The 27,377-nt window shown below is 47.7% G+C and overlaps 1 protein-coding gene across 7 annotated transcripts in view; it reads right to left on the bottom strand.

Moving 5' to 3' along the window:
• STING1 (stimulator of interferon response cGAMP interactor 1) overlaps window positions 1-27,377 on the bottom strand; it is a 106,503-nt gene that overhangs the window by 33,496 nt on the left and 45,630 nt on the right. For all 7 annotated transcript variants that reach the window (XM_072145840.1, XM_072145839.1, XM_072145841.1 and 4 more), the window contains 3 exons: window positions 6,174-6,418; window positions 2,772-2,949; window positions 565-673 (listed from right to left, as the gene is read on the bottom strand). In XM_072145840.1, coding sequence (XP_072001941.1) covers window positions 565-673; window positions 2,772-2,949; window positions 6,174-6,418 — 532 coding nt within the window. The remainder of the gene's footprint in view (window positions 1-564; window positions 674-2,771; window positions 2,950-6,173; window positions 6,419-27,377) is intronic.

Raw genomic sequence — 27,377 nt, 5'->3', positions numbered from 1 at the left:
AAGATGTCTGTAAGGAAGCTTCATTGTTAACCCTTGTTCCCGCTTTACTGGCCTTTACTTCCAGAACACCTCTCTAGCATTAAAATTCATGTCTCATCCTCTCTCTTTATGAAGTTATTTTGCTTCTCTTTATGTTCAATACCATACAGATAATGGGGTGCCATTCCAGAGAGGTGCTACAGAAGCATAGACAAGGGTGCATGAACATTCTAATTTTAAAAAGTTTGAAAGTGTATTTTCTGGAAAATGGAAAACCCACAACACCAATGTTTGACTTTAAGTTCATTGTGCAAGTGGTTTAAAAGCTATTGAGACAGCAAAAAATGATAACAAACAAAAGTATAATAAAAAAGAATGGTTTGTTCTGTTTACTTCTTTAAAAAAACCTATTGTAGTTTTCAGGCAATCTACACTCCCTATCATCCCAATTCAGTTGCCTCCAGAGAAGGAATTAACACAGAGAACATGTAAATTTGTTTCCAGTGTTCTTTTGGCTATAATCTCTGATTGTGGTGCCAGAGCTATACACTGTAACAGCTCATCCATTACAACATGTTTTCCTACCTGGTAAGACAAACTTTAAATATCCCACATAATAGGACCATGCAAGGCCATGAGCCACATTTAACTGTTTATTTTCAATTATTTCAGATATTGTTGCCTGTGTTGGGTCCTACAGGAAAAAAAACAATACTGCTGTCAAAAGAAAATAATGCATATTTAAAGGGATTGGTCACTTTACCTAATGTTTTGTGTAATGAAGAATATTAGGTAATTTACCAGCATAATTATATTAACCCCTTAAGGACGCAGGTTTTTTCGGCTCATTTCTCATTTTTGCAGCACATTCATTACAATGAGCCACTGGCTCATTGTAACGAATCTGCAGAAGCCATGTAGCCGCGTGTCAAAAGAAGACCCGAGGCATTAAAGATGGCGGCGCCCGCAAGCACCGACCACGGTTATTAGCGGTGGGGGTTTTCTGCAAAATGCAAAAACCCCCACCTTTGTATGAAGAGGACTCAGCCCGTGAGCCCTCTTCATACATCCCTTATACCTCTGCGCCGTAGAGCTACGGCGCAGAGCATTAAGGGGTTTATAGTCTGCCATGTAAAATGTAAAGTAAAACCCTCTTGTTCAGAAATGCCTTTTAGTTCATCAGCCAGACATTCCTGTCCATAAAATGGCAGGAGATAGAGGGTCATGTGATCTGTAACTGTCAATCACACATCTACCTTCCAGGATCCTATGATGCTATTCATGAATACTAATAATAAGGAGCTATACACAGTCCCCACACAGTTTATATATACCCCCTCAGATTATATACAGTCCATCTACAGTTTATGCAACCCCCGGTACAAAGTTTAAATGCAGCCCTCTTATAGTTTATCTATACTCTGTAGAGCAACCCCCATCATTGCATACAGTCCCACTAGTTTATAACTTTATCACTTTAGAGAACTAACCACAATATACAGTAATAATACATAAAGGTAATAGTAATTTTTCAATAAATGTGTTCCATTAGACCAGAGGTCGCACTAACATTTTTCCAGAAGGGTAAAAATACTCCTCTCACCATTTTGGAGGAGTATTTTTACCCGAGGAGGAGTATGAAAATTTCGGTAAAACACTGCACACATAGCACACCACTGCACGCACTACACTCACACAGCACGCACTACACTCACACAGCACGCACTACACTCACACAGCACGCACTACACTCACAAAGCACACACCACACAACACTACCCTCACACAGCACACACACAAAACTACACTACCCTCACACAGCACACACACAACACTACACTACCCTCACACAGCACACACACAACACTACACTACCCTCACACAGCACACACACAACACTACACTACCCTCACACAGCACACACACAACACTACACTCACCCGGCCTTGCTCTTAAGTCCCGTCGCCGGGACAGCCCCGCTGTCCACATGTCTCCTCTGTGGCCGGTGCTCTCACTCCGGGTCTCTCCGGCACGCCCCTTAGTCACGTGCCCCGTTGAGCGGCCCGACGCGCGCTGCGTTCGCGCTAGCGACATCCCGCTCTTTTGCAGCGCGCACCGGGCCGCTCAGCCTGCGCGTTACACGGAATAATTGCCAAGCATAACTTTACGCATGGCAATTATTTTGGGGGGTAATGGCGCCTCATCACGCGTCTATGACGCGTGGTGAGGCGTTAATGCGACCTCTGCATTAGACACATCTACCTGTACATGAACCTGTACTTTTGCCTCCTTAGAGAGCTTCAGCATTTCCCTGTTCTCATCATACTACCGTCTGCATATATACATAGCTTCCTCTCTCTCACTGCTCCAAAGGAAGCTTTATGTGTTTCCTAATGTGTCTCTTTCTCGCTCTCTCTCACAGTCCAACCTCACTGACAGACACAGGAAGAGGTGAGGAGGGAGCAGGATGACTCATAACTGTATTGCTGCAGCCCCTCCTGTTCATCAGTGCTCACACATGTAAACAAAGAATCAAGGAAAGTCTGAAGACAGCACAAATGTGAGTAGCAGGAATGTTCAATCACTTGATGAACATTCAGGGATAATTATTAAAGCAGTGAAGGCACATGGGCAACTTAAAGTTTTTTGAGAGACTATGTCAAATAAAATATAATTTGTGGCAATTCAAATTGCAATGTGATGGACTATAAAAAATGCAAATAGATTTCTGTCATTTTTTTCACATATTGTAAATATATTTTTATTTATCCTTACTCAAAATTGTTACATACCTGAATCCCTACACACCTACAAAAAAAATGGCAGAGAATCAGCAACACCACATTAAGCGTGTTTGGCAAAGAGATTTCTTCATAGAATATGTACCAGAGAGTGGCCGAAAAAATCATAAAAAATGTATTCCTGGTATTGAGACTTGCTTGTAATGCCTTCAGGTATTCTCCATCATATCTTAAAATATGGGGGAAAAAAAATCACATGTTTAAAAATGATTTCTTAAAGGAAATCTACCATCAAAATCAAGTATGGATAAACTAGGGACAATATACACAAGCACCTTGTGTCTACCACACAGCGCAACTACAACCAGACTTGGTGTAAGCTGTCAGACAGGGCAAGTGGTGACATCCCTGTGGGCTAAGGGCCTGCCTGCAGTAGATACGACTGCCCCGATAAGAACAGACCTGCTATCTGGAACCTAACTGACCCTCTGGGTAATAGTGATGATTCATTCACACATCCAGGTTTTTGTACGCAGTATTTGAAGGGAACCTGCTATTCAAATCAACCCATCCAAATTAAATACGTTATGAAAAACAATAATAAAAAAGCATTGCCCATATCCCTAAATGGTTCATTTCCATGTATGCAACTCACCTGCTTACTCGTTGTTCCATGAACTGCCTTGCCTCACAGTTACTGATTGACAGGTCTGACCGCTACCACCATGCTGCCGTTATGGAACTAGTACTTTGTGAGCAACTACAGACATATACAATTCCCTTTACTTTCCCAGGGGCTGTTACTCATTTACTAAGGGTCCACGGAGCGCATTTTTGTTGGGTTTCCCGATGATTTCCGTTTTGCGCCGAATTGCCCCAGGTTTTTGGTGCACGCAATCGAAATCGGGGGGCGTGGCCATCGGACAACCCGACGGATTCGGACAACGCGCAAGATTTAACAGTTAGAATTATGTCGCATTTACAAGCACCGGGAAGAATATGGTATACTCCGGTGGACCTCGGCGGCGAAGCGACGGATGCAGGAACTCGAGCGCATGATCTTGATGAATCGCGCCGGACTTCAACATCGTCGGACCGTCCGAATCGGGGATCGCGACTGGACCAGGTAAGTAAATTTGCCCCAATGTCTTGATGGAGCAGGTAAGAGAGAAAAGGTGGCTTTGTATGACTTGGCTCTGCTACAAAATTAACCACTACCTCAGTAACGAGAGGGTGAGAATGTCGCTTGCTGTTTGAGTAGAAATCTACCTTCCGCCTCACTCCTCCCTTAGGAATTCTTTTTAGCTGGGGAAGTGTGTTAGTGCGGAGGGCGGGGTAGATACCGCAGCTTCCTGGCTCCACGACTGAAACAAAGAACATCAATAAAAGTCTTTTTTTAGAAGAACATTGGCTCTAATCCCATGGATAGAGGCATCAAAGGAACATGTATAACGACAGGTAGTGTGTGGGGATAGGGTGTTACTGGTGACAGGATTTTAAGGCAAAGTAACATTCTGCATCTGCCACAATGCTTATAGTTACTAAACACTTTTGTGTTACATGATGCCTAATGCAGCTGCGGTAACAAAAGGCAAACAAAACGGTTGCGTGTGACACAAATGTGGCGCAGGCACTTATTAAATACCCATGCAAGCAGTTTAGACTAAAAAGAACGTACAAAGTCTGACAGAAAACTGGAGCACGGCCCTTTGTAAATGTGCCCCAATAAGTAATGTTTCTTGAGTTTAGGTTCTTCTGTCTGATGCTCTTCTCTGTCTCTAGCCCCCACCTTCTACCTTTACATGTCATTGTGTGTTATGTCCATCTTATGGATCTGATCATCTATTCTCTGATCTGTCTCATCTCTCTTTCTACGTGCCAGGTAAAAGTACAATGTTCAGAAGCTAAATGAGAGTGTATATAAACCTGTGCCCATATAATCTAACCACATTGTCAGCACACAGAACTAGAGGAATCATGGAGTGTCTGGTTAGAGAGTCCCCGCCCACATGACTATCACTGAGTGATCTGTAATAATATTTATTAATGTATACACCATGCTATAAAGTTTATGGTTGATGTTCATTTTACTGTAAACTATTTGTCTTCTCAGTAAAAATATATATAAAATTCAAATAAAAATTAACTTGGGGGAAAAAATACTAGCATACCAAAGGAATTATAACTTCTAACCAGAAAAATATATTTGAATGCTTTCAGGGCACACAGACCCACTCCTCAGGTTTTCATAGTAAAAGGTGCAGGTGACATCACAATAATTGCTTAGCCTAGATAGGCACAGATTTCTACACAGACTCATTAACATCCTATTAAGGAACAACAGCTGTTATTATTGCATGTTGCCATTAGTATCTGATACTACATACTGTAGGTTTTAAGTGGTTTGTTCAAAAATCATGAAACTTTATGAGCAGCATAACCAAGAGGGTGTTTATGATAAATTACAGTATATACTCGTGTATAAGCCAAGTTTTTCAGCACAAAAAATGTGCTAAAAAACGTCACATCGGTCTATACACGAGTAAAAAAAAAAAAAAAACTTACATACTCACCCTCCGGTGCCCCATGCTGCACGTGGCTGCTGATCCTCTGCTCACAGCGGCTCATCTTCTATCTTCTCTATGCTGTAGTAGCTGGCAGAGACACGTCAATGCGATCTGCCGGCCAGCCCACATAATGATGCGGCGGTGTCGCCTCTCATCAGCGGCAACACCGCCGCGTCATAGTGTGCGCTGGCCAGCAGATCGCACGGACGCTTCTCGGTCGGCTACTGCATAGCATAGAGAAGATAGAAGAGGAGCCGTTTGGAGCCACAGCGAGGATCGGGAGCCACATGAAGCATAGGGCGCCGGAGGGTGAGTATCTAAATTTGTTTTTTTTTTGTGCTGGGTGGGCTGGCTGGTTGTATTTCACTGGGGTCCGGCAGTATACTACATGGGGGCTGGCTGGCTATATACTACATGGGGGCTGGCTGGCTATATACTACATGGGGGCTGGCTGGCTGTATACTATTGGGGGGCTGGCTGTATACAACATGGGACTGGCTGTATACTACTGGGGGCTGGTTCTATACTACATGGGGGCTGGATGGTTGTATACTACTGGGTGCTGGATGGTTGTATACTACTGGGTGCTGGCTGTATACTACATGGGGGCTGGCTAGCTGTATACAACTGGGGGCTGGCTATATACTACTGGGGGCTGGCTGGCTATATACTACAGGGGGCTTGCTGGCTATATACTGGAGGCTGTGACCAATGCATTTCCTACCCTCAGCTTATACTCGAGTCATTCGGTGTTCCCAGTTTTTGGTGGTAAAATTAGGGGGCTCGGCTTATACGGTAATATGTGGCTTCCATTTTAAAAGGATCCATAATAGCGACAGATAGAACAATAGAACAACAATTTGCTATTACTTGTTTATATAATTACCTGCTATGAATATGAGCAAGTTCTTCCGAAAACACACATAGACCATTTATGAGATGCCAAATTTGTGTAAGTACACAATTAAACGCCACTGCATATGCAATTTGACTTCTTGTATAATTTAATATTCCAAGTAGGTAGAGAAGAAGAGTACATATAAGAACAAAAAAACAGGATGTTCTAGCAGCTCGATTTCCTCTTGGTTGCGGAATAATTCTTTCAAAGTTGTTCCTTATTCTAGGAGTCATCTGAGACATAAACATTTTAGATGTAATTTTTAAACAAAACGGGATTAGGAAAAAGAAATAAAAGATAAGAATCATGCTAGTATCATAATACAACATAATTAGGACTGCTTTACATTTTTGATACATTGGGGAAGATTCATTAAAGTGTCTCAGGCCCGACAGTACAGAGCAGGGCGCCATTGGTATCGTGCTGCACCAAATTCATTCTTGTGATAATGATGCGGACTGTCGAGTTCTACTTTTAGACCTGCTTTTAGCTGGTCTAAAGTGTGTACAAAACTCCATGATTTTTTTAGCGAACGGGATAATTTACATACAACTACGTTGTAACCCCTTGACAACTTTACCATTTTGCACCTTCATTACAAAGCACTTTTTAAAAAATCTGACATGTATCAATTAATGTGGTAATGACTTTGGAACGCTTCAACATACCAAGGTGATTTGGGGATTTTATTTTAGTGACACATTTGCACAGATATATCATTGTGTTTTTTGCAGCAGTTTTTTGTCTATGTTTGTGTGAACACTATTCTGTTGTGGTTGCATTTTGTCCAACACTTTAGAAAATTGAGCACCTAAAGGTAGTGCTTATTCATAGTTTGAGACACATCTATGCCCAGAAATCAACACACTTGCGTTGCACAGTGTAGATTATAAGTGCACCAAAAAAAAAGGTTCTTCTGAGCGCACTCTTTCACAAAACAGCGTCTTTTGCGCTATAAAATTGAACTGCATGTTCAACAATTTAATAATGCGGCACATTTGCTAAGAACAGTGCAAACTGCACTATATGTATGCCTGTGTATAGTCCAGATTCAGGATTTCTTGCACACATTCAACATGGACCTAGAGCCCTCTGCACTGCCCTGCCTTTTTTTCTGGTGCACCTTTAACATAGGGCGTGCAACACATTTCTGTCAGACTTTGCATGTTAAATCTGGACCGACTGAGCACCGGAACGCCAATGTCAGTGCAGACATTTGTGTTGCATGAAGCATAGTCTCATCATTCATTGTTATGCTTTTCACCATTTTCCAACTGATAACATTGGTGCTGTGACATCACTGTGTGTGTGTATTAACCCCCTGTGCTGTGACATCACTGTGTGTGTGTATTAACCCCCTGTGCTGTGACATCACTGAGTGTGTGTATTAACCCCCTGTGCTGTGACATCACTGAGTGTGTGTATTAACCCCCTGTGCTGTGACATCACTGAGTGTGTGTATTAACCCCCTGTGCTGTGACATCACTGAGTGTGTGTATTAACCCCCTGTGCTGTGACATCACTGAGTGTGTGTATTAACCCCCTGTGCTGTGACATCACTGAGTGTGTGTGTGTATTAACCCCCTGTGCTGTGACATCACTGAGTGTGTGTGTGTGTATTAACCCCCTGTGCTGTGACATCACTGTGTGTGTGTGTGTGTATTAACCCCCTGTGCTGTGACATCACTGTGTGTGTGTGTGTGTATTAACCCCCTGTGCTGTGACATCACTGTGTGTGTGTGTGTGTATTAACCCCCTGTGCTGTGACATCACTGTGTGTGTGTGTGTGTATTAACCCCCTGTGCTGTGACATCACTGTGTGTGTGTGTGTGTATTAACCCCCTGTGCTGTGACATCACTGTGTGTGTGTGTGTGTATTAACCCCCTGTGCTGTGACATCACTGTGTGTGTGTGTGTGTATTAACCCCCTGTGCTGTGACATCACTGTGTGTGTGTGTGTGTATTAACCCCCTGTGCTGTGACATCACTGTGTGTGTGTGTGTGTATTAACCCCCTGTGCTGTGACATCACTGTGTGTGTGTGTGTGTATTAACCCCCTGTGCTGTGACATCACTGTGTGTGTGTGTGTGTATTAACCCCCTGTGCTGTGACATCACTGTGTGTGTGTGTGTGTATTAACCCCCTGTGCTGTGACATCACTGTGTGTGTGTGTGTGTATTAACCCCCTGTGCTGTGACATCACTGTGTGTGTGTGTGTGTATTAACCCCCTGTGCTGTGACATCACTGTGTGTGTGTGTGTGTATTAACCCCCTGTGCTGTGACATCACTGTGTGTGTGTGTGTGTATTAACCCCCTGTGCTGTGACATCACTGTGTGTGTGTGTGTGTATTAACCCCCTGTGCTGTGACATCACTGTGTGTGTGTGTGTGTATTAACCCCCTGTGCTGTGACATCACTGTGTGTGTGTGTGTGTATTAACCCCCTGTGCTGTGACATCACTGTGTGTGTGTGTGTGTATTAACCCCCTGTGCTGTGACATCACTGTGTGTGTGTGTGTGTATTAACCCCCTGTGCTGTGACATCACTGTGTGTGTGTGTGTGTATTAACCCCCTGTGCTGTGACATCACTGTGTGTGTGTGTGTGTATTAACCCCCTGTGCTGTGACATCACTGTGTGTGTGTGTGTGTATTAACCCCCTGTGCTGTGACATCACTGTGTGTGTGTGTGTGTATTAACCCCCTGTGCTGTGACATCACTGTGTGTGTGTGTGTGTATTAACCCCCTGTGCTGTGACATCACTGTGTGTGTGTGTGTGTATTAACCCCCTGTGCTGTGACATCACTGTGTGTGTGTGTGTGTATTAACCCCCTGTGCTGTGACATCACTGTGTGTGTGTGTGTGTATTAACCCCCTGTGCTGTGACATCACTGTGTGTGTGTGTGTGTATTAACCCCCTGTGCTGTGACATCACTGTGTGTGTGTGTGTGTATTAACCCCCTGTGCTGTGACATCACTGTGTGTGTGTGTGTGTATTAACCCCCTGTGCTGTGACATCACTGTGTGTGTGTGTGTGTATTAACCCCCTGTGCTGTGACATCACTGTGTGTGTGTGTGTGTATTAACCCCCTGTGCTGTGACATCACTGTGTGTGTGTGTGTGTATTAACCCCCTGTGCTGTGACATCACTGTGTGTGTGTGTGTGTATTAACCCCCTGTGCTGTGACATCACTGTGTGTGTGTGTGTGTATTAACCCCCTGTGCTGTGACATCACTGTGTGTGTGTGTGTGTATTAACCCCCTGTGCTGTGACATCACTGTGTGTGTGTGTGTGTATTAACCCCCTGTGCTGTGACATCACTGTGTGTGTGTGTGTGTATTAACCCCCTGTGCTGTGACATCACTGTGTGTGTGTGTGTGTATTAACCCCCTGTGCTGTGACATCACTGTGTGTGTGTGTGTGTATTAACCCCCTGTGCTGTGACATCACTGTGTGTGTGTGTGTGTATTAACCCCCTGTGCTGTGACATCACTGTGTGTGTGTGTGTGTATTAACCCCCTGTGCTGTGACATCACTGTGTGTGTGTGTGTGTATTAACCCCCTGTGCTGTGACATCACTGTGTGTGTGTGTGTGTATTAACCCCCTGTGCTGTGACATCACTGTGTGTGTGTGTGTGTATTAACCCCCTGTGCTGTGACATCACTGTGTGTGTGTGTGTGTATTAACCCCCTGTGCTGTGACATCACTGTGTGTGTGTGTGTGTATTAACCCCCTGTGCTGTGACATCACTGTGTGTGTGTGTGTGTATTAACCCCCTGTGCTGTGACATCACTGTGTGTGTGTGTGTGTATTAACCCCCTGTGCTGTGACATCACTGTGTGTGTGTGTGTGTATTAACCCCCTGTGCTGTGACATCACTGTGTGTGTGTGTGTGTATTAACCCCCTGTGCTGTGACATCACTGTGTGTGTGTGTGTGTATTAACCCCCTGTGCTGTGACATCACTGTGTGTGTGTGTGTGTGTATTAACCCCCTGTGCTGTGACATCACTGTGTGTGTGTGTGTGTGTATTAACCCCCTGTGCTGTGACATCACTGTGTGTGTGTGTGTGTGTGTATTAACCCCCTGTGCTGTGACATCACTGTGTGTGTGTGTGTGTGTGTATTAACCCCCTGTGCTGTGACATCACTGTGTGTGTGTGTGTGTGTATTAACCCCCTGTGCTGTGACATCACTGTGTGTGTGTGTGTGTGTGTATTAACCCCCTGTGCTGTGACATCACTGTGTGTGTGTGTGTGTGTGTATTAACCCCCTGTGCTGTGACATCACTGTGTGTGTGTGTGTGTGTGTATTAACCCCCTGTGCTGTGACATCACTGTGTGTGTGTGTGTGTGTGTATTAACCCCCTGTGCTGTGACATCACTGTGTGTGTGTGTGTGTGTGTATTAACCCCCTGTGCTGTGACATCACTGTGTGTGTGTGTGTGTGTGTATTAACCCCCTGTGCTGTGACATCACTGTGTGTGTGTGTGTGTGTGTATTAACCCCCTGTGCTGTGACATCACTGTGTGTGTGTGTGTGTGTGTATTAACCCCCTGTGCTGTGACATCACTGTGTGTGTGTGTGTGTGTGTATTAACCCCCTGTGCTGTGACATCACTGTGTGTGTGTGTGTGTGTGTATTAACCCCCTGTGCTGTGACATCACTGTGTGTGTGTGTGTGTGTGTATTAACCCCCTGTGCTGTGACATCACTGTGTGTGTGTGTGTGTGTGTATTAACCCCCTGTGCTGTGACATCACTGTGTGTGTGTGTGTGTGTGTATTAACCCCCTGTGCTGTGACATCACTGTGTGTGTGTGTGTGTGTGTATTAACCCCCTGTGCTGTGACATCACTGTGTGTGTGTGTGTGTGTGTATTAACCCCCTGTGCTGTGACATCACTGTGTGTGTGTGTGTGTGTGTATTAACCCCCTGTGCTGTGACATCACTGTGTGTGTGTGTGTGTGTGTATTAACCCCCTGTGCTGTGACATCACTGTGTGTGTGTGTGTGTGTGTATTAACCCCCTGTGCTGTGACATCACTGTGTGTGTGTGTGTGTGTGTATTAACCCCCTGTGCTGTGACATCACTGTGTGTGTGTGTGTGTGTGTATTAACCCCCTGTGCTGTGACATCACTGTGTGTGTGTGTGTGTGTGTATTAACCCCCTGTGCTGTGACATCACTGTGTGTGTGTGTGTGTGTGTATTAACCCCCTGTGCTGTGACATCACTGTGTGTGTGTGTGTGTGTATTAACCCCCTGTGCTGTGACATCACTGTGTGTGTGTGTGTGTGTATTAACCCCCTGTGCTGTGACATCACTGTGTGTGTGTGTGTGTGTATTAACCCCCTGTGCTGTGACATCACTGTGTGTGTGTGTGTGTATTAACCCCCTGTGCTGTGACATCACTGTGTGTGTGTGTGTGTATTAACCCCCTGTGCTGTGACATCACTGTGTGTGTGTGTGTGTATTAACCCCCTGTGCTGTGACATCACTGTGTGTGTGTGTGTGTATTAACCCCCTGTGCTGTGACATCACTGTGTGTGTGTGTGTGTATTAACCCCCTGTGCTGTGACATCACTGTGTGTGTGTGTGTGTATTAACCCCCTGTGCTGTGACATCACTGTGTGTGTGTGTGTGTATTAACCCCCTGTGCTGTGACATCACTGTGTGTGTGTGTGTGTATTAACCCCCTGTGCTGTGACATCACTGTGTGTGTGTGTGTGTATTAACCCCCTGTGCTGTGACATCACTGTGTGTGTGTGTGTGTATTAACCCCCTGTGCTGTGACATCACTGTGTGTGTGTGTGTGTATTAACCCCCTGTGCTGTGACATCACTGTGTGTGTGTGTGTGTATTAACCCCCTGTGCTGTGACATCACTGTGTGTGTGTGTGTATTAACCCCCTGTGCTGTGACATCACTGTGTGTGTGTGTGTATTAACCCCCTGTGCTGTGACATCACTGTGTGTGTGTGTGTATTAACCCCCTGTGCTGTGACATCACTGTGTGTGTGTGTGTATTAACCCCCTGTGCTGTGACATCACTGTGTGTGTGTGTGTATTAACCCCCTGTGCTGTGACATCACTGTGTGTGTGTGTGTATTAACCCCCTGTGCTGTGACATCACTGTGTGTGTGTGTGTATTAACCCCCTGTGCTGTGACATCACTGTGTGTGTGTGTGTATTAACCCCCTGTGCTGTGACATCACTGTGTGTGTGTGTGTGTATTAACCCCCTGTGCTGTGACATCACTGTGTGTGTGTGTGTGTATTAACCCCCTGTGCTGTGACATCACTGTGTGTGTGTGTGTATTAACCCCCTGTGCTGTGACATCACTGTGTGTGTGTGTGTATTAACCCCCTGTGCTGTGACATCACTGTGTGTGTGTGTGTATTAACCCCCTGTGCTGTGACATCACTGTGTGTGTGTGTGTATTAACCCCCTGTGCTGTGACATCACTGTGTGTGTGTGTGTATTAACCCCCTGTGCTGTGACATCACTGTGTGTGTGTGTGTATTAACCCCCTGTGCTGTGACATCACTGTGTGTGTGTGTGTATTAACCCCCTGTGCTGTGACATCACTGTGTGTGTGTGTGTATTAACCCCCTGTGCTGTGACATCACTGTGTGTGTGTGTGTATTAACCCCCTGTGCTGTGACATCACTGTGTGTGTGTGTGTATTAACCCCCTGTGCTGTGACATCACTGTGTGTGTGTGTGTATTAACCCCCTGTGCTGTGACATCACTGTGTGTGTGTGTGTATTAACCCCCTGTGCTGTGACATCACTGTGTGTGTGTGTGTATTAACCCCCTGTGCTGTGACATCACTGTGTGTGTGTGTGTATTAACCCCCTGTGCTGTGACATCACTGTGTGTGTGTGTGTATTAACCCCCTGTGCTGTGACATCACTGTGTGTGTGTGTGTATTAACCCCCTGTGCTGTGACATCACTGTGTGTGTGTGTGTATTAACCCCCTGTGCTGTGACATCACTGTGTGTGTGTGTGTATTAACCCCCTGTGCTGTGACATCACTGTGTGTGTGTGTGTATTAACCCCCTGTGCTGTGACATCACTGTGTGTGTGTGTGTATTAACCCCCTGTGCTGTGACATCACTGTGTGTGTGTGTGTATTAACCCCCTGTGCTGTGACATCACTGTGTGTGTGTGTGTATTAACCCCCTGTGCTGTGACATCACTGTGTGTGTGTGTGTATTAACCCCCTGTGCTGTGACATCACTGTGTGTGTGTGTGTATTAACCCCCTGTGCTGTGACATCACTGTGTGTGTGTGTGTATTAACCCCCTGTGCTGTGACATCACTGTGTGTGTGTGTGTGTATTAACCCCCTGTGCTGTGACATCACTGTGTGTGTGTGTGTATTAACCCCCTGTGCTGTGACATCACTGTGTGTGTGTGTGTATTAACCCCCTGTGCTGTGACATCACTGTGTGTGTGTGTGTATTAACCCCCTGTGCTGTGACATCACTGTGTGTGTGTGTGTATTAACCCCCTGTGCTGTGACATCACTGTGTGTGTGTGTGTATTAACCCCCTGTGCTGTGACATCACTGTGTGTGTGTGTGTATTAACCCCCTGTGCTGTGACATCACTGTGTGTGTGTGTGTATTAACCCCCTGTGCTGTGACATCACTGTGTGTGTGTGTGTATTAACCCCCTGTGCTGTGACATCACTGTGTGTGTGTGTGTATTAACCCCCTGTGCTGTGACATCACTGTGTGTGTGTGTATTAACCCCCTTGTGAACCCCCTGTGCTGTGACATCACTGTGTGTGTGTGTGTATTAACCCCCTGTGCTGTGACATCACTGTGTGTGTGTGTGTATTAACCCCCTGTGCTGTGACATCACTGTGTGTGTGTGTGTATTAACCCCCTGTGCTGTGACATCACTGTGTGTGTGTGTGTTATTAACCCCCTGTGCTGTGACATCACTGTGTGTGTGTGTGGTATTAACCCCCTGTGCTGTGACATCACTGTGTGTGTGTGTGTATTAACCCCCTGTGCTGTGACATCACTGTGTGTGTGTGTGTGTATTAACCCCCTGTGCTGTGACATCACTGTGTGTGTGTGTGTGGTGTTAACCCCCTGTGCTGTGACATCACTGTGTGTGTGTGTGGTATAACCCCCTGTGCTGTGACATCACTGTGTGTGTGTGTATTAACCCCCTGTGCTGTGACATCACTGTGTGTGGGTGTGTATTAACCCCCTGTGCTGTGACATCACTGTGTGTGTGTGTATTAACCCCCTGTGCTGTGACATCACTGTGTGTGTGTGTATTAACCCCCTGTGCTGTGACATCACTGTGTGTGTGTGTATTAACCCCCTGTGCTGTGACATCACTGTGTGTGTGTGTATTAACCCCCTGTGCTGTGACATCACTGTGTGTGTGTGTATTAACCCCCTGTGCTGTGACATCACTGTGTGTGTGTGTATTAACCCCCTGTGCTGTGACATCACTGTGTGTGTGTGTATTAACCCCCTGTGCTGTGACATCACTGTGTGTGTGTGTATTAACCCCCTGTGCTGTGACATCACTGTGTGTTGTGTATTAACCCCCTGTGCTGTGACATCACTGTGTGTGTGTGTATTAACCCCCTGTGCTGTGACATCACTGTGTGTGTGTGTATTAACCCCCTGTGCTGTGACATCACTGTGTGTGTGTGTATTAACCCCCTGTGCTGTGACATCACTGTGTGTGTGTGTATTAACCCCCTGTGCTGTGACATCACTGTGTGTGTGTGTATTAACCCCCTGTGCTGTGACATCACTGTGTGTGTGTGTATTAACCCCCTGTGCTGTGACATCACTGTGTGTGTGTGTATTAACCCCCTGTGCTGTGACATCACTGTGTGTGTGTGTATTAACCCCCTGTGCTGTGACATCACTGTGTGTGTGTGTATTAACCCCCTGTGCTGTGACATCACTGTGTGTGTGTGTATTAACCCCCTGTGCTGTGACATCACTGTGTGTGTGTGTATTAACCCCCTGTGCTGTGACATCACTGTGTGTGTGTGTATTAACCCCCTGTGCTGTGACATCACTGTGTGTGTGTGTATTTACCCCCTGTGCTGTGACATCACTGTGTGTGTGTGTATTAACCCCCTGTGCTGTGACATCACTGTGTGTGTGTGTATAAACCCCCTGTGCTGTGACATCACTGTGTGTGTGTGTATTAACCCCCTGTGCTGTGACATCACTGTGTGTGTGTGTATTAACCCCCTGTGCTGTGACATCACTGTGTGTGTGTGTATTAACCCCCTGTGCTGTGACATCACTGTGTGTGTGTGTATTAACCCCCTGTGCTGTGACATCACTGTGTGTGTGTGTATTAACCCCCTGTGCTGTGACATCACTGTGTGTGTGTGTATTAACCCCCTGTGCTGTGACATCACTGTGTGTGTGTGTATTAACCCCCTGTGCTGTGACATCACTGTGTGTGTGTGTATTAACCCCCTGTGCTGTGACATCACTGTGTGTGTGTGTATTAACCCCCTGTGCTGTGACATCACTGTGTGTGTGTGTATTAACCCCCTGTGCTGTGACATCACTGTGTGTGTGTGTATTAACCCCCTGTGCTGTGACATCACTGTGTGTGTGTGTATTAACCCCCTGTGCTGTGACATCACTGTGTGTGTGTGTATTAACCCCCTGTGCTGTGACATCACTGTGTGTGTGTGTATTAACCCCCTGTGCTGTGACATCACTGTGTGTGTGTGTATTAACCCCCTGTGCTGTGACATCACTGTGTGTGTGTGTATTAACCCCTGTGCTGTGACATCACTGTGTGTGTGTGTATTAACCCCCTGTGCTGTGACATCACTGTGTGTGTGTGTATTAACCCCCTGTGCTGTGACATCACTGTGTGTGTGTGTATTAACCCCCTGTGCTGTGACATCACTGTGTGTGTGTGTATTAACCCCCTGTGCTGTGACATCACTGTGTGTGTGTGTATTAACCCCTGTGCTGTGACATCACTGTGTGTGTGTGTATTAACCCCCTGTGCTGTGACATCACTGTGTGTGTGTGTATTAACCCCCTGTGCTGTGACATCACTGTGTGTGTGTGTATTAACCCCCTGTGCTGTGACATCACTGTGTGTGTGTATTAACCCCCTGTGCTGTGACATCACTGTGTGTGTGTGTATTAACCCCCTGTGCTGTGACATCACTGTGTGTGTGTGTATTAACCCCCTGTGCTGTGACATCACTGTGTGTGTGTGTATTAACCCCCTGTGCTGTGACATCACTGTGTGTGTGTGTATTAACCCCCTGTGCTGTGACATCACTGTGTGTTGTGTATTAACCCCCTGTGCTGTGACATCACTGTGTGTTGTGTATTAACCCCCTGTGCTGTGACATCACTGTGTGTGTGTATTAACCCCCTGTGCTGTGACATCACTGTGTGTGTGTATTAACCCCCTGTGCTGTGACATCACTGTGTGTGTGTGTATTAACCCCTGTGCTGTGACATCACTGTGTGTGTGTGTATTAACCCCCTGTGCTGTGACATCACTGTGTGTGTGTGTATTAACCCCCTGTGCTGTGACATCACTGTGTGTGTGTTATTAACCCCCTGTGCTGTGACATCACTGTGTGTGTGTATTAACCCCCTGTGCTGTGACATCACTGTGTGTGTGTGTATTAACCCCCTGTGCTGTGACATCACTGTGTGTGTGTGTATTAACCCCCTGTGCTGTGACATCACTGTGTGTGTGTGTATTAACCCCTGTGCTGTGACATCACTGTGTGTGTGTGTATTAACCCCCTGTGCTGTGACATCACTGTGTGTGTGTGTATTAACCCCCTGTGCTGTGACATCACTGTGTGTGTGGTATTAACCCCTGTGCTGTGACATCACTGTGTGTGTGTATTAACCCCCTGTGCTGTGACATCACTGTGTGTGTGTGTATTAACCCCCTGTGCTTATTAACCCCCTGTGCTGTGACATCACTGTGTGTGTGTGTATTAACCCCCTGTGCTGTGACATCACTGTGTGTGTGTGTATTAACCCCCTGTGCTGTGACATCACTGTGTGTGTGTGTATTAACCCCCTGTGCTGTGACATCACTGTGTGTGTGTGTATTAACCCCCTGTGCTGTGACATCACTGTGTGTGTGTGTATTAACCCCCTGTGCTGTGACATCACTGTGTGTGTGTGTATTAACCCCCTGTGCTGTGACATCACTGTGTGTGTGTGTATTAACCCCCTGTGCTGTGACATCACTGTGTGTGTGTGTATTAACCCCCTGTGCTGTGACATCACTGTGTGTGTGTGTATTAACCCCCTGTGCTGTGACATCACTGTGTGTGTGTGTATTAACCCCCTGTGCTGTGACATCACTGTGTGTGTGTGTATTAACCCCCTGTGCTGTGACATCACTGTGTGTGTGTGTATTAACCCCCTGTGCTGTGACATCACTGTGTGTATTAACCCCCTGTGCTGTGACATCACTGTGTGTGTATTAACCCCCTGTGCTGTGACATCACTGTGTGTGTGTATTAACCCCCTGTGCTGTGACATCACTGTGTGTGTGTATTAACCCCCTGTGCTGTGACATCACTGTGTGTGTGTATTAACCCCCTGTGCTGTGACATCACTGTGTGTGTGTATTAACCCCCTGTGCTGTGACATCACTGTGTGTGTGTATTAACCCCCTGTGCTGTGACATCACTGTGTGTGTGTATTAACCCCCTGTGCTGTGACATCACTGTGTGTGTGTATTAACCCCCTGTGCTGTGACATCACTGTGTGTGTGTATTAACCCCCTGTGCTGTGACATCACTGTGTGTGTGTATTAACCCCCTGTGCTGTGACATCACTGTGTGTGTGTATTAACCCCCTGTGCTGTGACATCACTGTGTGTGTGTATTAACCCCCTGTGCTGTGACATCACTGTGTGTGTGTATTAACCCCCTGTGCTGTGACATCACTGTGTGTGTGTATTAACCCCCTGTGCTGTGACATCACTGTGTGTGTGTATTAACCCCCTGTGCTGTGACATCACTGTGTGTGTGTATTAACCCCATGTGCTGTGACATCACTGTGTGTGTGTATTAACCCCATGTGCTGTGACATCACTGTGTGTGTGTATTAACCCCATGTGCTGTGACATCACTGTGTGTGTGTATTAACCCCATGTGCTGTGACATCACTGTGTGTGTGTATTAACCCCCTGTGCTGTGACATCACTGTGTGTGTGTATTAACCCCCTGTGCTGTGACATCACTGTGTGTGTGTATTAACCCCCTGTGCTGTGACATCACTGTGTGTGTGTGTGTAATAACCCCCTGTGCTGTGACATCACTGTGTGTGTGTGTGTAATAACCCCCTGTGCTGTGACATCACTGTGTGTGTGTGTGTGTAATAACCCCCTGTACTGTGACATCACTGTGTGTGTGTGTATTAACCCCCTGTACTGTGACATCACTGTGTGTGTGTATTAACCCCCTGTGCTGTGACATCACTGTGTGTGTGTGTATTAACCCCCTGTGCTGTGACATCACTGTGTGTGTGTATTAACCCCCTGTACTGTGACATCACTGTGTGTATTAACCCCCTGTACTGTGACATCACTGTGTGTGTGTGTATTAACCCCCTGTACTGTGACATCACTGTGTTTGTGTATTAACCCCCTGTACTGTGACATCACTGTGTGTGTGTATTAACCCCCTGTACTGTGACATCACTGTGTGTGTGTACCCTGTACTGTGACATCACTGTGTGTGTGTACCCTGTACTGTGACATCACTGTGTGTGTGTATTAACCCCCTGTACTGTGACATCACTGCGTGTGTGTATTAACCCTCTGTACTGTGACATCACTGCGTGTGTGTATTAACCCCCTGTACTGTGACATCACTGTGTGTGTGTATTAACCCCCTGTACTGTGACATCACTGTGTGTGTTGTGGGGATTTGGCCCAGTAGAGACCGTGGTAGCGGGGTGCTGGGATGCAGTTCAAGACAGTGACACCAGGGTACAGTCCAAACAGGTCTCGCCTGCGTTTATTGCAGCAAAATAAACCAGCCTTTACATTCAGGTATTTGAATAAACAAACAAAAAAAACCTACCCGTCAGGGTGCTAACTATACCAATAGTCCACTAACTCACACTAAACAAAGATCACGTGGCTGCTCCAGACACACAGGTCAGGGCTGTGTCCTCTCAGCCTCCTTCCACAGAGAGACAACACACTCCACTCTGCTGAGTCATTTTATGCAGCCTCATTAGTCTGCACCCATCACCTGTGTCCAAGGTGCTGGACAAACCCACCTCAGCACTAAGGCCTTGCATAGAAGCAAAACCTAGGGGAAACATACCGCCCATCCACAGTTAACCCCTTCAGTGTCTCACATACCCTCCCCCTCTGTTTGACCCTGTGGGGACGAACACTTTTGGCCATCAGACAGTGGGTACGGGATAGGGCATCGGCATTCCCATGCAGCTTTCCTGCTCGATGTTCCACCGTGAATTTAAAATTCTGGAGCATGAGGAACCACCTTGTGACCCTGGCGTTCCTCTCCTTGTCCTGACTCATCCAGGTTAGGGGAGAGTGATCAGTCACTAGTGTGAACTGCCGCCCTACCAAATAATACCTCAGGGATTCCAGAGCCCATTTTATCGCCAAGCACTCCCTCTCAACTATACTGTAGTTCTTTTCAGGAGGTGTGAGCTTGCGGCTCAGGAATGTTACAGGATGTTCCTCACCCCCCACTACTTGGGACAGGACAGCCCCCAAGCCCACGTCAGAAGCGTCAGTCTGTACAATAAAGGTCTTGGTGAAGTTAGGGGTGATCAGTACCGGTCCCTCACACAAAACCGTCTTAAGTCGCTGAAACGCCCCCTCAGCCTCTTCACTCCACTTTACCATCACCGCCCTGCTACCCTTAGTCAGGTCAGTCAGGGGTGCCGCTATTGTCGCAAAATCGGGGATAAATCGGCGATAATAGCCCACTATGCCCAGAAAAGCCCTCACTTGCTTCTTGCTCAATGGTCGTGGCCACTGCTGGATCGCCTCTACTTTATTTACTTGGGGTTTGATGACCCCTCGCCCAATACGGTACCCCAGGTAACGGGCCTCTTCCAGACCCAGTGCACACTTTTGGGGGTTCGCTGTCAGCCCTGCTGCCCTCAGGGAGTCTACCACTGCTTGTACTTTGGCTAGATGACTCTCCCAGTCGTTACTATAGACTATGATGTCATCCAAGTAGGCCGAGGCATAACTCCGGTGAGGTTTTAGCACGAGATCCATTAACCTCTGGAATGTGGCGGGAGCCCCATGTAGCCCAAAGGGGAGTACCACGTACTGAAAAAGCCCGTCAGGGGTAACAAAAGCGGTCTTCTCTTTAGCCCTGTCAGTCAGGGGTACCTGCCAATACCCTTTCGTCAGGTCAAGGGTGGAGAAGAACCTAGCCTGTCCAAGTCGTTCTATCAACTCGTCAACCCTGGGCATGGGATAGGAGTCAAATTTGGACACCTCGTTCAACTTCCTAAAATCATTACAGAACCGTAGGGAACCATCAGGTTTGGGAATCAACACAATAGGACTCGACCAGTCACTTTTAGATTCCTCGACAACCCCCAGGTCTAACATCTGCCTGACTTCTTCGGATATGGCAAGCCGGCGCGCTTCAGGGACCCGGTAGGGTTTTTGGTGTACCCGGATGTGGGGTTCGGTTATGATGTCATGCTTGATGACTGAAGTACGTCCCGGTAACTTAGAGAACACATCCATATTTCGGAGCACAAACTCCTTCGCTTCCTGAATCTGGGCCCTGGAGAGGGACTCCGAGATCCGTACTTCAGGCACCTTGGCATCGGGTACACCTACCTCCGGTGTCCCCTTCTTGGAGACAGAGGCCTTCTCTACTCCCATGGCCATCAGGGACTCTCTTTCCCTCCATGGCTTTAGGAGGTTCACGTGGTATATCTGTTCGGGTTTCCTCCTCCCCGGCTGAGATACCCTGTAGGTTACCTTCCCCACTCTCTCCATGACCTCATATGGTCCTTGCCATTTGGCCAAGAACTTGCTCTCCACGGTGGGCACCAGAACTAGCACTCTGTCGCCTGGGTTAAAGGTCCTGAGTCTGGCTGACCTATTGTAGACCCTAGACTGGGCCTCTTGTGCCCTTGTCATGTGCTCCTTTACAAGGGGCATTACCGCCGCTATGCGGTCCTGCATAAGGGAGACGTGTTCTATCACACTACGGTGGGGGGTCCTCTCCTGTTCCCAGGTCTCCTTGGCTACATCCAAAAGCCCACGTGGGGAACGGCCATATAACAGCTCAAAGGGTGAGAAACCCGTGGAGGACTGGGGAACTTCCCGTATGGCAAACATCAAATAGGGCAACAAACAATCCCAGTCCTTCCCATCTTTGCTGACCACCCTCTTAAGCATCCCCTTCAAGGTCTTATTAAACCTCTCGACCAGGCCATCTGTCTGAGGATGATACACAGAGGTGCGGAGCTGTTTTACCTGTAGTAACTTGCACATCTCCTTCATTACCCTAGACATGAATGGGGTACCCTGGTCAGTCAAGATTTCCTTGGGGAGGCCTGTGCGGGAGAACACCTGGAACAGCTCCCTAGCAATATTTTTGGAGGAGGTGTTCCTCAACGGAATTGCCTCGGGATACCGCGTAGCGTAGTCCAGGATAACTAGGATGTATTGGTGCCCCCTGGAGGATTTGACTATGGGGCCAACCAGATCCATTGCAATCCGTTCAAAGGGCACTTCTATGATTGGTAGGGGGACCAAAGGACTCCTGAAGTGGGAGACCGGGACAGTAAGTTGACACTCAGGGCAGGAGCTACAATACCGGTTTACCTCCTCCCACACCCCGGGCCAGAAAAATCGCTGCAGGATCCTCTCTCGGGTCTTCTCAGCACCTAAGTGCCCTCCCAGCACATGTTTGTGTGCCAACTCTAGCACCAGCCTACGGTGAGATTGGGGTACTACCAGTTGCTCAACCTCCTCACCCCGCATCTGGTCGACCCTGTACAACAGTTCCCCAATAATCACCATTCGGGGGTATATTTTATCAGCCCCTGGTATTTGGAGTACCCCATTTATCACCTTAACATTCTCCCGTGCCTTAACCAAGGTAGGGTCCTGTAGCTGTGCAGCCCCAAAATTTTCACGGGAAATCTCAAGGTCCAGCATGTCGGCCACCTCTTCGTGGCCCTCGACCTCACCAGCTAGGACCTCTAGGGGAGAGAATTCATCACATGGGGTCACCCCTACTGCTGGTGTGGGTACATCGGCCTCAAAGGGTTCAGGGGCCAAGGCCGGACATACCTGATGTCCATTATCTGCAACAGCACCTGAGGTGGGCCTTCGTCTCCAGAGGTCCCAAAACACCGGTAAGTCTCTGCCGATAATAGCCTCATGAAAAAGGGTCCCCACCACCCCCACTTCATGGGTAACAGTACCACAAGGGGTATGTAGGTTGATGACAGCAGTGGGATATTCGCGAGTGTCCCCATGTATACACAACACTCCCACTCTCCGCCCACTGTATAGTCCAGGATCAACCAAAGTTCCCCGCACCAGGGTGACCAGACTCCCTGAGTCTAGCAAGGCTTCCACTGTGTGACCACCGATTGTGACCATGCATACTTGGGGTTCTGCATCCGTGACTGACTCAGCCGCCAGAACTGGCCGGGCAAACAGTGACACTCGCCGGGTCTGGTTGCAGTCCATTGGCTCCACTGACAGTGGACAGTTGGCAGCAATATGGCCCATTTCATGGCACCGCCAGCACTGGATGCGGCCATGACCTCTGTCACGAGCCTCACTGGGTTTCTGGGTATCCACGCCCCCCAATGAACCCCCTCCCAACCTGACCTGTCTCCCCTTTTCCGCAGTAGCAGTCTTACCAGCTGGTTTGGTGACCCTGTCACTGGCACTGCTTCGTGTCGGAGAGGTAAGTAGCAGGTCCTCCGTAGCCCGATACCTCTCTACTAGGGACACAAGCTCCTCAGCTTTTGTGGGTCCGGCCTGTCCAACCCACCGCTGGAGCCGAGAGGGCAGAGAACGGGTGAATTTGTCGAGGACCACTCTCTCTACCATCTGTGCGGGGGTGCAGTCCTCTGGTTGTAGCCACTTCCGGACAAGATGGATCAGGTCACACATTTGGGAGCGTGGGGGTAATTTTTCTGAGTAAGCCCACTGGTGGACCCGGCTGGAGCGAACTTGAACGGTGACCCCAAGACGAGCCGGAATCTCCGCCTTTAGCTGGGGGTACTCACGGGCCTCCGTTTCACTCAGGTCGTAGTAAGCCTTCTCGCCGGTCAGGAACGGTGCCAGGACATCTGCCCACTGCTCAGCCGGTAACTCCTCTCGCTCAGCTACTCGCTCGAACACTGTGAGATACGCCTCCACGTCGTCGGTCGCCGCCATTTTTTGTAAAGCCTTTTGTACTGCAGCCCGTGCGGAACGCTGGACAACCGGGTACCCTTGTAGACCAGTATGGGACCCCTCAGTAGTCGACGCTTGCGGTGCTGCCATAATGCCAGAAAACTTCTCCATCATCAGCTGGAACATGGCTCGGGACTCCTCCTGCTGTTGCTGGAGCATGGCTTGCTGCTGTCGGGACCTCTCCTCCTGCTGCTGGAACATGGCTTGCTGCTGTCGGGACCTCTCCTCCTGCTGCTGGAGCATGGCTTGCTGCAGCTGCCGATTAGCCAGGGACTCTTCCTGCTGCTGCTGCCGATTAGCTCTGGCCTCCTCTTGCAGGTATTTAATAAAGTCCTCCATCTTGGCTTTATCCTGCACTTTGCCTGCTGCTTTCACCCAGGCCATGCAATGTTGCAGGATATAGCAAGCCTTTCAGGTGTGTGTCTTTTTGAACTGCCCGCAATCCGAAGCACCATATGTGGGGATTTGGCCCAGTAGAGACCGTGGTAGCGGGGTGCTGGGATGCAGTTCAAGACAGTGACACCAGGGTACAGTCCAAACAGGTCTCGCCTGCGTTTATTGCAGCAAAATAAACCAGCCTTTACATTCAGGTATTTGAATAAACAAACAAAAAAAACCTACCCGTCAGGGTGCTAACTATACCAATAGTCCACTAACTCACACTAAACAAAGATCACGTGGCTGCTCCAGACACACAGGTCAGGGCTGTGTCCTCTCAGCCTCCTTCCACAGAGAGACAACACACTCCACTCTGCTGAGTCATTTTATGCAGCCTCATTAGTCTGCACCCATCACCTGTGTCCAAGGTGCTGGACAAACCCACCTCAGCACTAAGGCCTTGCATAGAAGCAAAACCTAGGGGAAACATACCGCCCATCCACAGTTAACCCCTTCAGTGTCTCACAGTGTGTATTAACCCCCTGTGCTGTGACATCACTGTGTGTGTGTATTAACCCCCTGTGCTGTGACATCACTGTGTGTGTGTATTAACCCCCTGTGCTGTGACATCACTGTGTGTGTGTATTAACCCCCTGTGCTGTGACATCACTGTGTGTGTGTATTAACCCCCTGTGCTGTGACATCACTGTGTGTGTGTATTAACCCCCTGTGCTGTGACATCACTGTGTGTGTGTATTAACCCCCTGTGCTGTGACATCACTGTGTGTGTGTATTAACCCCCTGTGCTGTGACATCACTGTGTGTGTGTATTAACCCCCTGTGCTGTGACATCACTGTGTGTGTGTATTAACCCCCTGTGCTGTGACATCACTGTGTGTGTGTGTGTGTATTAACCCCCTGTACTGTGACATCACTGTGTGTGTGTGTGTATTAACCCCCTGTACTGTGACATCACTGTGTGTGTGTGTGTATTAACCCCCTGTACTGTGACATCACTGTGTGTGTGTGTATTAACCCCCTGTACTGTGACATCACTGTGTGTGTGTGTATTAACCCCCTGTACTGTGACATCACTGTGTGTGTGTGTATTAACCCCCTGTACTGTGACATCACTGTGTGTGTGTGTATTAACCCCCTGTACTGTGACATCACTGTGTGTGTGTGTATTAACCCCCTGTACTGTGACATCACTGTGTGTGTGTGTATTAACCCCCTGTACTGTGACATCACTGTGTGTGTGTGTATTAACCCCCTGTACTGTGACATCACTGTGTGTGTGTGTATTAACCCCCTGTACTGTGACATCACTGTGTGTGTGTGTATTAACCCCCTGTACTGTGACATCACTGTGTGTGTGTGTATTAACCCCCTGTACTGTGACATCACTGTGTGTGTGTATTAACCCCCTGTACTGTGACATCACTGTGTGTGTGTGTATTAACCCCCTGTACTGTGACATCACTGTGTGTGTGTGTGTATTAACCCCCTGTACTGTGACATCACTGTGTGTGTGTGTATTAACCCCCTGTACTGTGACATCACTGTGTGTGTGTGTATTAACCCCCTGTACTGTGACATCACTGTGTGTGTGTGTATTAACCCCCTGTACTGTGACATCACTGTGTGTGTGTGTATTAACCCCCTGTACTGTGACATCACTGTGTGTGTATTAACCCCCTGTACTGTGACATCACTGTGTGTGTATTAACCCCCTGTACTGTGACATCACTGTGTGTGTGTATTAACCCCCTGTACTGTGACATCACTGTGTGTGTGTGTATTAACCCCCTGTACTGTGACATCACTGTGTGTGTGTATTAACCCCCTGTACTGTGACATCACTGTGTGTGTGTGTATTAACCCCCTGTACTGTGACATCACTGTGTGTGTGTATTAACCCCCTGTACTGTGACATCACTGTGTGTGTACCCTGTACTGTGACATCACTGTGTGTGTGTACCCTGTACTGTGACATCACTGTGTGTGTGTACCCTGTACTGTGACATCACTGTGTGTGTGTATTAACCCCCTGTGCTGTGACATCACTGTGTGTGTGTATTAACCCCCTGTGCTGTGACATCACTGTGTGTGTGTATTAACCCCCTGTGCTGTGACATCACTGTGTGTGTGTATTAACCCCCTGTGCTGTGACATCACTGTGTGTGTGTATTAACCCCCTGTGCTGTGTGACATCACTGTGTGTGTGTATTAACCCCCTGTACTGTGACATCACTGTGTGTATTAACCCCCTGTACTGTGACATCACTGTGTGTGTGTGTATTAACCCCCTGTACTGTGACATCACTGTGTGTGTGTGTGTATTAACCCCCTGTACTGTGACATCACTGTGTGTGTGTGTGTATTAACCCCCTGTACTGTGACATCACTGTGTGTGTGTGTGTATTAACCCCCTGTACTGTGACATCACTGTGTGTGTGTGTGTATTAACCCCCTGTACTGTGACATCACTGTGTGTGTGTGTGTATTAACCCCCTGTACTGTGACATCACTGTGTGTGTGTGTATTAACCCCCTGTACTGTGACATCACTGTGTGTGTGTGTATTAACCCCCTGTACTGTGACATCACTGTGTGTGTGTGTATTAACCCCCTGTACTGTGACATCACTGTGTGTGTGTATTAACCCCCTGTACTGTGACATCACTGTGTGTGTGTGTATTAACCCCCTGTACTGTGACATCACTGTGTGTGTGTGTATTAACCCCCTGTACTGTGACATCACTGTGTGTGTGTGTATTAACCCCCTGTACTGTGACATCACTGTGTGTGTATTAACCCCCTGTGCTGTGACATCACTGTGTGTGTATTAACCCCCTGTGCTGTGACATCACTGTGTGTGTATTAACCCCCTGTGCTGTGACATCACTGTATGTGTATTAACCCCCTGTACTGTGACATCACTGTGTGTGTGTATTAACCCCCTGTACTGTGACATCACTGTGTGTGTACCCTGTACTGTGACATCACTGCGTGTGTGTATTAACCCCCTGTACTGTGACATCACTGCGTGTGTGTATTAACCCCCTGTACTGTGACATCACTGTGTGTGTGTATTAACCCCCTGTACTGTGACATCACTGTGTGTGTGTATTAACCCCCTGTACTGTGACATCACTGTGTGTGTAAAGTAAACCATCAAATGGAAAAAAACAAAGTGCATGTGCCAAGAAAAGTGAACAATAGCTATGACCAGGTGACCATGACCATATCACCAGAGAAGGTTCCAACTTATAGGCAAAACATATGGGCTGGCATACAGGCGGGAGGAAGAAGGTGGGCATGGGCGGAAGGCTCCCCACGTGTATCGTCGTGCAGGACGACTTCCTTAGGGGTATGTAG

Source organism: Engystomops pustulosus, chromosome 4 (genome assembly GCF_040894005.1).
Source record: "Engystomops pustulosus chromosome 4, aEngPut4.maternal, whole genome shotgun sequence".
Taxonomy (NCBI): Eukaryota; Metazoa; Chordata; class Amphibia; order Anura; family Leptodactylidae; genus Engystomops; species Engystomops pustulosus.
The sequence above is the reverse complement of the archived record's forward strand: the minus strand, read 5'-3'. Positions and strand labels throughout refer to the sequence as shown.